The 13,216-nt window shown below is 31.6% G+C and overlaps 1 protein-coding gene across 1 annotated transcript; it reads right to left on the reverse strand.

Annotated features, from left to right (window-relative positions):
• Nucleotides 1-452: 452 nt before the first annotated feature.
• On the reverse strand, nucleotides 453-8,768 carry LOC148203295 (lysine-specific demethylase JMJ18-like). Its single transcript, XM_088105944.1, has 12 exons — nucleotides 8,248-8,768; nucleotides 7,965-8,046; nucleotides 7,293-7,364; nucleotides 6,874-6,951; nucleotides 6,264-6,779; nucleotides 5,948-6,169; nucleotides 5,341-5,502; nucleotides 3,498-3,863; nucleotides 2,288-3,356; nucleotides 2,090-2,193; nucleotides 1,388-1,585; nucleotides 453-1,121 (listed from the first exon to the last, which is right to left on the reverse strand). The coding sequence occupies exons 2-12, from the start codon at nucleotides 8,004-8,006 to the stop codon at nucleotides 813-815; spliced, it is 3,138 nt and encodes a 1,045-aa protein (XP_087962070.1). The 5' UTR covers nucleotides 8,007-8,046; nucleotides 8,248-8,768; the 3' UTR covers nucleotides 453-812.
• Between the last annotated feature and the right edge of the window lie 4,448 nt (nucleotides 8,769-13,216).

Consider the following 13,216-nt stretch of genomic DNA (forward strand, 5'->3'; position numbering starts at 1 on the left):
ATCTTTATAAATAATCAAAATAGATGATCATGCTAAATACTCAATAAACACGAGGAGTTAGTTTCTTGGTCAAGTGAAAACACTCAATAAAAATTTATTATTGTTAATTTTAATTCAAAATAAAATAAAAAATAGTATGATGAAGCCAAGAAAAAATCTAAGTTTTATGCAAAACCATTTTATTTAAGTTGCGTTTGATAGAAGGGAAATATTTAGTTTTCCACAATCCAATAATAGAAGTTTGATTCCAAGTATTAAAAAAATTGAGACATGAAATTCAATCTGTCTATCAGCTAGAGACGAATGAAATCTCGAACCTGCAGTTTATTAAACACAAGATTCTGTCATATTTAAAGCACCCCCTTTGGGTTCTAAGATGTAAGGATTTACTAATTCCGTTTTACTTGAGACTACAATCATACATTCAAAATTTTGAGCTGAAGCAATTGGACTTGAGCACCAAATGTCCCCATGAATTTTTCCCAACCTTTTATCATTTATTGTAACACCAGCATTTTTTCTTAGTATGTACAGAAATTTTGAGAGAAAAGGAATATAATGTAAACCTAAATGCAGCTACAGCTAATGGTAGACCTTAAAAGGCAAATTGTATACGAATGTTGGATAATGGAAAATGGGTCAATGGCTTTGTCCATCTGTATAGGTCACTGATGAAGGGCAAGTAGCAAAAATTTATCTCCTCTTCACCCACAAAACTCTTCAGTTTAATTTTTCTCTGAAAGAATGGATCTAACTATTATGACTAAATCAAACATATCTATCCAGACTCAAAGAATTGAGATCTTCATTTCTCATTGACAAGCTTTCCGGATCTCATCCATCAGTGCCATCAATGTCACTTTCCACTCACAGTACCATGCATCAGAGCTGAGTAACTTATGCAGTGTGCTTAACTCATCAGGACTTGCCCTTTGTAGTATTTGTTTCATCTCTTCAAAAAAGTTACGCTTAATCAAATTGATACCAAAAATTTTGGTATTGATATCACCAAAAGGGCTTCTGGAACCGTAGGTCAAGTTATCAACAACACTGCCTGAAGGAGCAACTTTGTGATTCCAGTACTCTACACACATATGACAGGGATCTTGAACTTCGATGGCCTGAGAAAGTGTCAAGAAGATGTAATAGAACATCAGAAGCAAGAACATAATTCCAGAGGAACATTCTATACGAGTCAATTTTTACCAAATTGTCTCCAAATTAATTCGGTATTATTCAACAAAATTGCCCATAGTAAGCTATGTTAATTTAGTTCAACACAATTTGGTAAAGTAATTTGAATTATGCAAAGATAATAAACTACACGTAGAAGATATTGGTGTTATCTCAAGTTGGGCTAAAATATAGGATTCGTGTGCTATATTACCTGAATAATAGATGGTAAAAGGAAGCCAAACATTCTATGACCATTAATGCTTCTCAGGAGCTTTAAGTTAGGAAGTTCTAGTTCACCTAGACTCCTACGCCTCTTGATTTCATGATGTAATCTCTTCAGAACTGATTCCCAGCAATTATCTGATGAGGTATCTGTGAAAGCCTCATTTGGACATTCTTCCATAGTAACCTGAAATACATTTGATGGAACAAGATAGAAATACACATCAATTTAAATCATTTAAGACTCGGATATTGTTAACTAACTAGTGATATATAGTAATGTGATTGAGTTTCTTAACCTAAAGAAAAAAAATATTATCACTATTTATCAGATTCAATAATTTGAGACCATGATGCCACTAAATTTAACATCTAATCATGGAAAAATTAGCAGCCACAGGGTTTATCCCACCAATACATAAAGCAACCCATACAATATATTTCAAGACGAGGGAAACCTTTATTTAATATGGCAAAAAGTACATAGGAAAAAAAGATCTTCCTATATCAAATTATTCATGTTGAATCTACACTGGAGACTACGAAACTGTGTTCAATTAATATTAAGGCCAAAATGCATAGCGAAATGGGCATCTGAAAATGTAAACTATATGGATCATTGTATTATAAAGGAACAGTAACTGCCGATATATTTTGTTTTCAAACCTAAAACATAGGTCAGCAATGATACCTTGAAAAGGGGTCCAAGAAATCCAGCATCAATGACTTCAGAAATATAGCTACAGATTATCGTTGGATCAAGAATGCTAAAGAAGAGAACTCTACTCTTGAAGCCTTCAAAAGCATACCAAAAAGCAGCAATTTAAGTCACTTTTTAAAAACAAACAATCGAAGGTAAAATATGACCCAGAAAAGAACATGTACATACCCTTTGGATATATCGCACGCTTACTGCACCACAGCTTTCCATGAACAACAGATCCCAAACTTACAGGCTCGACAGAAGTACCAAACATCCGCACCAAGCAGCTTTCGTCTGTCAAATCCATTTGAGTATCTGTGGTGTCTATGGCTCCCGTTTTGGATAGATTGTTGTGAAGCTTCCTAGAATCTGTTTGCAGATCCAGCTCAAATTTTCCACCATCAAATGTACAATAATTGTGATTGCCCATTGAACTTGACGAAAAATCTGTGTTTAGAACAGAAGTCGAGTTTGATAAGTTACCCTCACCACCAAGTTCCATGCTGTCTTCTTCCTTTTTGGCTTCTGAACAGCATACTTTTTCCTCTTCTGAAACACCTTCGCTGTGATGGTTATCCGCAATATCCAGCACATGATTTTCATTTTCACCAGAGAAAACATCAAGATTCAAATCCAGATAACCATCCTGATCCATTTTATATTCCTTGTCTGTGACAAATTTTTTATCACTGTTATTGTCGTTATGACTATCTATACTGTCATATGCTGCACTAGAAGTTACAGGGTGAGACTCAGACTGCACTATATCAGAAGTAATATGACTATTAGGACTACTTGGTGTGTTTAAATTTGACCTATCCTTGGTTCCTTCACAGCCAGTTAAGCTATCTATTTCTTCACAATTCTTGGTTTTGTAGATATCTTTCTCAACATCTGATTTATCTATGCAAACCTCATTGGCATTGGCAGAAACCATTCCACAGTTTTTATTTGCCCACACCTTAATGTCATGTGACTCTCCTTCTAATGCTTCAAGCAGTTTAGTTAGCTCATTTCTAGTATATCGTAGCAGAACAAATCTTTTCTCCATTGCGCATGAGCAGAACAAATTAGCATGCTTAAGACAAGAATATCTGTCAGGAGAGCACTCACAACCTACAGCAGATAAGTGCAAGTCATAGAAGCAAGAGAAGCATTCTCTTTCCGTGTACAAATCAAAGTCACTGTTCATCTTGAGTAACTTAAGATGAGTTGGAAGACAATCTAGCCTTTCATCTTCCATCTTTATCCTTGCCTACGGTAATAGAGAAAATAAGTACAGGATAAAAATATTTGCATGGTAGCAAAAACTGTAAAATAAACCAAACTTTATGGAGCTTCCAGAATTTGTGGAAGATGATAAGATCAAATGGAGGAGGGTGAAAGAGTTATTTACCTTAACTGCCTTGGTAAGATCTCCATCTTTCCCACAGACACTACTCCATTTCAAATTTTTCGGAGATTCCTTTCCAAGAGCTATCTCTGTAATGGCCCGTACACCTTCCAGTGCTGATCCAAATAACAGCTTGTCATGGGACAACGATGTCTTACGGCATTGTGAACTGTAAATCTCAACAGCATTCTGTCCATGCATTAACCAATCAATAGGAGCCACATTCACTGCCTCTGCACAGTTGAAGCCACAATTAAAGCCAGAATGATATGCCCTCGGAAAGGTAATAACAAACTCCCCAGAATGCTGGACTGTGCGATACACAGGTACTCCCTCAGATTTAAGAATAGAAGGAGAAAATTGGGTAACCTGCTCAAAGATGAAAATCAAAACCATTAGAATTATAGTACTTTGCCAAACTTACAAGCTATGTTGTGTACATAGAATGCTAAAAACTGAACAAATGCAATGAAGAAAATCTGGAGATGAATAAAATGATAATTATTAGTAAAAATATAACTGACAACATTCATCCCATCATGTAAGGAGTGAAAGGCTACAAACAGAACAACACAGATCAATAAGAATTAGCATCACTGCAACAATAATAGAGCTGAAAATTAGTGGCATAAAAGAATACATCATGAAAGATGTTAGATATATCGCATTTTATGTTAATTAGAGAAACATAGTCCATATGTTAATATGTTATTTTTACATATTCATTCATATTTGGGCTTAGCCCATATTCTCATTATTATAAATACATTCCCTGTGTATTTTCTACATAAGGGAGATTAATCCTATACCTAGTTTTACTTATTCAATAAAGGATATTGATTACAAGGAACTGTAAAGTCATTAAGATAGGCAATGCCTATTCTCATTCACCACTTTTTCCTACACATGCTAGCAGTTGAATTTTAGTTCCTGGAGTATAGTGACTCAGTTTCTCATATACCCAAAAATTAAAACCTAATTACCATATTTCCTCAGTTTCACTTAATATTTATACCTATAAAGGCATCTTACAGTATGCCGATTAGCATGCATCTCATCATCACTAAACCTAACATAAGCAAACTATAACTATGGTGTGTGTTGTCAATTTTTGAATGCCTCTTGTGATAGTCATTTAGATGAGTTGGTATGCAAAGATAAGTAGTTCCTCGGGTGTTGATTGGGCTAGATAACCCTAGCAGAAGACCCACTTCAAGGTTATGTTATTGCTTAGGGAAACATATCCTCGTGGAAGAGCAATAAACACAACATAATCCACACAGTAGAATTCAGTGTTATGGAAATAGCTGCATGAGAGCTTATGTGACTTAGCCAACAACTCCAATAGCTAAATTTGGTAAACATCTAGGGGATGAACGTTATCTATGACAATCTAGTTGGACTCAACATTACACCAAACTCAGTTCCCATGAAAGGATCCAATGCATAGAGAGATCTATTGTAACTTCGTTAGAGAAAAGGTGTTTGCCAGTGAAATCACAACCAATTTTGCTAAGTCCTTTTGAGGTTCTTGGGCTGCATATAGCCGTAACAACATAGTCCACATGACATATGTTCCACCTAGAGGATGAGTGTGTTATATAGCCTATTTCACACATGGTCAAATTAGAACAGGCACATCTTATAGCTGTAAGATGTTCGTTATTATAATTAGGGATTTGAAGTATTCAAGACCGATTCCCATTGTACTTTAATAAGTTACTATATAGAGTACACATGTGTGTACCTCTAAAATACTTCTTCTCCATAGAAACAGTAAAAATGACTTAACATACAATGGTCAACGAGTGAATGCAACATAGAAAGTACAAGCAATAGATTATACCAGTTCATTTAGTAGATGTGGTTGTTCCTCAAATAAATCAGGCAAGTGTTTCCTCATTGCATTTTCCAAGGCTGGTGCATGGCTTCCAGGTACACCATACCATACTTTAGGGTCACCCCAGTGCAAATAGTTTAGTGAATAAAGGTGATGATCCTCAACATGCTGTTCCAAGAAGCAGAGATGCAACAATGTGTTAGCTTTAATGTAAACAGTTAGGAATTAAAAGGAAAGAAATGCAAAATTCAAGATCAAGACAGGTTAGTAGATTTATTGTTCAACATGTCAAATATATCAACATAAGTAGAATTCAAAATATTGCAAGTGTAAACATTCTTAGTATTCTATTAAATTAGATAATTTAATGATGAAGAAGCATGTGGCAACCCACACCATTCTCTACTACTACTTTTTTATTTTGTCACCTTTAAATAAATGAGAAGTGATCCAAACCAAATAAAAGATGATAAAAAGTTAAGCAAACTTTCATGAAAATTACTTAAACTTTTCACGACACATCATGACATAAAACTCGCAACATTCCATCTCATGTCTTAACACTTCACCTTATTAAAAAATTCAGAGTTGGAAAAAACTTCTCACTACTTACCCAGCAAAATGATGAAAAACACATGCCAACATACAGCCATGGCACTAGAACTCCTGATATGTCGCTTCCTTCGTAGCTTAGTACAGAACCTGGCAGTCGGGCGAAATTGTTCAGATTCCAACCAGACAGGGCATATTGAGCTGAGTCACTCGTTGTTATGGATGATGCCTTAGGAAAACCACTTCCAAGTGCTCCAGTTTCCAAGTCAGCTCCATAATACACCTACAAAACAATATCACACAGTAACAAATATATTGTTTGCACAGTTCTGTGGCAATAAAGACTAATATAGTAGTCAATGGACAATGATTAATACCTCAACCTCATCACTTGGTTGCTCAACTATTCGCCAGTATTCACCTTCAATTTCTTCCTCAGAGGGCTCCCATCTCTTCTGATGGTTACTGTTACCAACTGTTCTGTCTCTATCAGCATCTTTCAACCCAAAATAGCATTCCTTAAAATAATCAGCATATTGCTGAAAGTCTTTAAGCGTGAAGTCTGATCCTGATTGGAACCCAAATTTCTCTTCAGAATCAGAAGCATTCTTAGCATGAGAAGCTGCATTGGCAGGCTTCCTCCTACATGTGCCTGTTCTGGAGAGCCTTCTACGTTTTCGCTTCCTTCCCCTACATTTTTTCTTCATAGGTTCCCTATTTTGAAGCAAATCAATTTGCTGAATACGGGTGGGAAATTCAGCATTTTCCCATAGATCTTTCTCCTTAAGTGGACAAGGTGGAGCCCAACAAGCCGGAGGAACAATCCTACATATGCCATGGTGCTCAGCTAGGGGTCGTATCTTTGCTATGTAACTGAGAGTGTCTTCAAATTCCTAATTAAAAAGATTAATAATAAGAAATCAAATTACTCAAAATACAGTATTAGTATACAAGAAATATGAAGACGACTCTAATAGTAACAAGTACTTCAATAGTCGGATAAAAAACAGGCGCTTCTTCAATTATTGGCCGACATGCTCCAACTGGATCCCATCGAGCTGATATCTGCAACATAGCAACAAAAATCCAATTTATGAATATAAAGAAAAACAAATCTTTCTCCCTCACTCTCTTAGATAATATAGTCACTAATGTTGGGCTTTCATTGCACTATTTTCCTCAATACTACAGGAAATATGTTTGAAACGCTGAATGTGGTCATTGACTTAATTGATATTTCATTACACTTTCAATAAGACGGGTATCAGATTGTTCAAGTTAGACTCGCCTCGTTATTATCTAGACAAGTATAGATAGCTCAAAAGAATGGCAAGGAAAAAACAAAGTATTGTTCATGGACCATCAAAGCATCATGCAGTCTCACAGTGTAGGACCATATTGCATACCTTTCTATTTCTCAGACTGTCAGAAGACTCAAGTGCATTGCTATTTTTTGGCTTGTTCCCCAAAGGGTTATCCTGAAAAATATGATTGATAAAGTTGTTAAAACTAGCAACCCCACTAAAATTAATCAAGGTAAACAATGAATTTAATCAAATTATAACTAATAATGTTACGATCCAAATATTGCCAAGGAACTTGGTACAATCAGGTGTGACAGTTTAAAAAAACAATAACACTGGTGTATGCAATTCCAAAAACCTAAACAGAGACAGTACTAGTTATCATCACTTGATAAAAAATTTCTAATATTCCCTAACTCCATGAAAGAAAGAAACCATATATACCTTACAAATACATATTAAAGGTCAGGGTACAGAAAGACGTTAAGCAATTACAATAAAAGGAAATTAAAAATTTAAACCATCCTTCTGATCAGCAGAAGTTACTTCATCAACTAAACTAGAAGTGTTGAACAACAATAGTTCTCACAAGTGAACCAACAATGTCATAAGTAGAATAAGAAAAGAAAAAAACAATGATAATAAGATCACCAACAACTGTGATCCGTAAAACCAGAATAGAAGATTCGAACAGAGAGGCAGGATAATAAAATATTCCAAACAGGCTTCAAAAACAAAGACGTGAGATACATTGCTAGGGTTTGGAAATCTTACCTCTTTGGCGTCAGAATTTGTAGCCAATTTCAACTGCTCCATTGAGTGCAATATTATGAAAAGGCCAAATGAATAATAATGCCTGCAAAAAAACCAGATACCCCTTTTTCATTACAGTTCACAAAAAGATCAAGGGGATAACCCAGAAACAGTTTTCTACTTCTCTACAAGCAAACCAACTGACAGAAGAGAAAAAAAAACGTTAACAAACAGTAAAAAGGAATAAAAAAGAAAATTAAAAGGGGAAAAAAGAAGAACAAATGCAGAACATCAAAATACTCACCCAATGCAGCAAAAGATAGTTCGTTCCTTTCACGTTGTGATTGCGTACAAATGAATTAAACTAGAAATTCCTTTAGAGATCAACACAGTGAAGAAAACCTAAATGCAAATTCAATTTGCATGTGTATGCAAATTTCTGTGAAACCCCTTAACAATTACCTACAAATGTAAAATAGTACAAAATCCTATGAATTTTGGAATCAAATCAAATGCTCAAAAATTCAAACAGTTCCCACAAAATGAAGACAACAAAATTAAAAGGAGAAACAGAAACAACAATTGACTCAGTAATTTCCTTCAATTTATTTTGACAGGTGGACTGGGAAACAAAACTATCAAATTAATAATTAATAAAAAGAAATAATGAGCAAGATATATCTCCTCAACAAAAAGTAAAATCCCAATACTTTTCAAAATATTCTATTCAATTCCCTTTATTATTTTACTAAAACCAAAACCATTTTTATTATTTTTGTGAAGAAAATATATAGTATAGCCTCTAAAAAAATAAATATATAAAACCGTACATATGGCAGAGAGAAAGAGAGAGGTGAAGATACTTCTTTGAAAGGTGTCTTTGCTTCTTAAGTAATCTACTCCTCTTGTTATAACAGTTTTTTATATCTTTAAAATATATTATCAAATTCTTTATTTATTTTTTTCTCTCTCTACAAATCTAGATTATAAAAGCTCAAAAATTACAAATGATGATTTAAAAATTAAAAGATATTAAAATATTATGTAATATCTATTAGGAATCAATAGATCAAAACTGCATATCTATAAAGACCAAATAAGTAATCAAATAATCGTTTATATGTGCATTTGAAATAAGATTAAATATTTTATCAAGATAAATTGTTATGTTAGTTATATTATTACAAAATCTTTTACCATCTAATTACTGTAGATAATACATTTGCTATAAACTAACTAAATTTTATAATAGTGATAATATAAAAATTATGACAACAATTGCTTTGACCAGTTAACAGTATGAAACCAATTACATTAGAAGTGCATAATTATTAAACTATAAAATAAATGAATGAATAAAAAATATAAAAAACCATTGAAAGTAGGCTAAGTATAAACTAAAATAAAAAAAAAGAGAGACCGTGAGAAAGTCAAATGAACCCGCTCTAACGCACGCAGTATTAACGGAAAGTGTGAAACCAACCAACGAACTCTGTGTACTCTCTTTGCAAAAAAACATCAAACAATCATCACGAACTATCTCAACCTCAAAACTGTGGGTCCTTTTTTATTTTATTTTTCTCAAAATTAACATCAAACAAAAAACACAAATAACCAACTATTTATTTCTATTTACTCTAAAACAGACATAATTATTGTTAGCTGTATGAAACTATTTATGATTATGTTTGTGTTCTTTTTAGGTTAATTTGGTATAATTTTAGAGATACTAGCAATTACTACTACCTACTCTTAAACAGTTTATACCTATTTAATTAGTGTAATTTCTGATTTAATTTTCTGTTTTCTCCATTTAAAACACAATTTTCTTCTTTTATTTTGAATGTAAAAAATATATTAAAAAAATATTTATCTGTTTAAGGTTTTCAACAATATTTACTACAAATATTTATCAATTTGGGTTTATAAGATTTACAAAAGTTGGATAAGCATGTCATGATTAACTATTTGAAACCTTAGAACCTTAGTACATGCAAGTTTATGGGAGAAGTTGTCTTGTTGTACTGTATGTGTGCCTATGCACATGTGATTTTAGGGAGTTATAGCATCTATATAGTATGTAGTTTTTTGTTTTTTTTTTCTTTTAAAATATTATTTGTTGTTTTGTTTGTTATTTTTTAATTTAGGCTTCGCACTATAGTTTTACATTTCCGTGGTTGTTTTGTTATTTTAGTTCTTTCTTTTGACAAATTATTTAGACAATATATATCAAACTTATTTTTCTATATATGTTAATCACGTAATCACTAATTTAGAATTGTAATATTAAATGCTATATTAGAAATGTTTGGATTTGGATAATTTAAATTAATCATAATGTGTTTTGATTTGATTAAGTTTGAATATATGAACTAAACTAGATCAACTTTTGTGATTAATTATTTTATAGTTTTATTATTATTATTATTATATATTATTTTTTTGTATAATGGGGTTATTATGATGAATAGTTTTATCTTGTTTTTTCTCTCCAAAAGAATTAGAATAAAATATTAAAGTACAACGAATGTCTACCATAAAAAACAAAGAATAAAAGTTTAATAAATCTCCTATACTCATTTGTACAATATTACCCAAAATTAAAATACAAACATCAAAATTAGTCTCTTTATATCATTTCTTTCAGGTAATATCTTTTTTTTTTCCTTTAACCTTTCCCTCCAAGATTAATAATATAATGTTCATAACACTAAGACAATTCTTCCTCCACTATGATTATGTATTAAATTAAATGAGTTGTCCATTTGTTACACGTTTATACCTATGAATTAAGATAGATATGTTAGATTTTCTTCTTTCACATACATATAATAAATAGGTAATTGGATGAAAAATCAATTCAGTATAACAAGAATTGATATATTTTATTTTTAGTATAATTTTACTAAAAAAACTTTAATTTTGTGTAAATTTAACTAATGGAAGTAACTCAACAATTGTTTGATATGATTATCAGATGTGTTTGCTAAATAGAAGATCTAGATTAATATTTAACCTTAAAAGAAGTCATTAAAAATTTTAAGTGTATCAAACAAAAACAAAGGTAGAAGACTTCCTTTAAGATTTATTGGATATTATAAGGTTAATTTTCTCTTTAATAAACATGTGTGGAAATTACTAAAGACCAAACACGTGCTCAATTATCTCAAGTAACGAAATTTAAACAAAACTACAAAATTAAAGTTCTTTATACTAATATTATTATTATTTTATTATACAGCGAAAACAAAATATGTTAATACTTGTTACGGATTCTATATTAATTTTAGATAAGACTAAATTATAATATATAAATAGAGACAAATCTTATTTTATAAAGTTGGTTTTATAGGATTGAGTTAAACTAAAACTCACTATTTTATAATGATATCAGAGCCATACAAATCTATCCTAATCAAAATTTAGGTCAATTGTGTCACCATTATCGGGTCTTTCTCAATTTTTACACTCAATGTTTTCATCGTAATTAGGTGTGGTAGAGATTACAGATCAATTAGAGATAAGAACATATTATAATATATAAGTGAGGACAAACCTCACTTTATTGAGCCAATTTTGTAAGGTTTAGTTAGACTTAAATCCACCACCTTAATATGGTATCAAAGTCCTAAGAGTCAATTATAGCTGAGATTTAGACCTATCATGCGACTCGATTCTCATGCTCAACTAAAAATACCAAATTATAACATATAAGTGGGGGAAAACCTTATCTTATTGAGCCGATTTTGTAGAATTAATTTAGCCTTAAACTTACTACTTTAATATGGTATCAAAGTCATAAGATTTTATCCTATTCGAGATTTTAGCCTACTATGACATCTATTATCGAGTTCATCCTTGATGTCGAACTTAAGGGAGTGTGTTAAAAATCTCACATGAACTAAAGTTAAGAACAAATTATATTATATAAGTGGACCTCTTTGCACAAAACCTCTTTTTTAGAGTGAATTAAGCTTTGACAATTAAAGAGTCTTTTTAGTTTTCTTTTGTAATTTTTATCTTTTAATTAAATGTAGGAAATAATTATTCATATAATAGGAATTAAATACAATATTAATGGATATTAAGGAGTACTTATTGAGAATTAATGTAAAATTCAAAGAGTCTTGCCTAATGCATCTTGTAAAAAGGATGTACATTATAATGTAATGATATATTAAAATTTGACAGAAAATGAAATTTCTCTTTAGGATAACCTTTTGGAATTTTAAGTTACAAGAATCCAATTTTGATCTTATTAGGGTAGTACACGTGGTGATCAACTCCATGATTTATCACTCACCTTCTCATCATTCTTGAATCTCGCATAAGTTAATATCCAAGCCAAGGCCACACAACCTTGATTCTCAATAGCCAATTGTTTAGAGGGAGATTAATGCGAGTTTCACAATTAAACATGCTACTTTAATAATATTATTATATTGAATTAGTAGTATAATATTTAAATAATTAATTTTGGTCTAGTTCATAATGTTCAATGACATATTGAATCAATCAACTCTAAAAATAATAATTAGTCAAATCTTGCATATGGAACTAACTCTAAGGGTATATCATATGTAAGAGTCATACTCAGGGTCATAAGTTTAAGACCTAAGTCATTCCTATCAAACAAATATCTATTTTGTCAACAAGTAAATAAAAAGTATTAGAGTATGAGCGTTATAAATTCTTTGCATTAGAGCAAAAGTTTCGTGGAAATCTTACAAATGATCTGACACACTAGAACTCACAAAATAAATTAGGATCTCCTGTAATGAATCATAGCATTAGAGATGACGAAACGATGAAAAAGTGAAGGCAAAATATTGTTCATTTCTCTTCAAATTAAAAGAAGACATAAAAATCAAGTAAGAAAAAAGCCAACAAATTTTATAGGTGCACATGATAAAAAAAATTAAAAGAATAAACATAAAGAGATAATTAATTATGGTTGTCACATAATTAATTATGTTCTTGAAAGACACAATAATCAAGCCAAGAAAAGTTACATAAATGATTATGGTGCACATGATAAAAGGAAAAATAAAGAGATAATTAAATTATGTTTGGCACATAATTAATTGTGTTCACATATAATTCACTGTGTTATGTTTTTATTTTACTTCTTTACATTTGAAAATGTGATATAACCAATTGTAAGATTTCATGTTTGCTTGCAAACTTTTGTTCTTATAGAGCTGAATGTGTATCCTATAAAAAACTCTAAGGGCACTTTAAACACTTAAAATCTTCAATCTTCAAGATAATTG

The sequence above is a fragment of the Vigna umbellata genome, chromosome 2, assembly GCF_029865625.1.
Source record: "Vigna umbellata cultivar VRB3 chromosome 2, Vumbellata_1.0, whole genome shotgun sequence".
In the NCBI taxonomy this organism is placed as follows: domain Eukaryota; kingdom Viridiplantae; phylum Streptophyta; class Magnoliopsida; order Fabales; family Fabaceae; genus Vigna; species Vigna umbellata.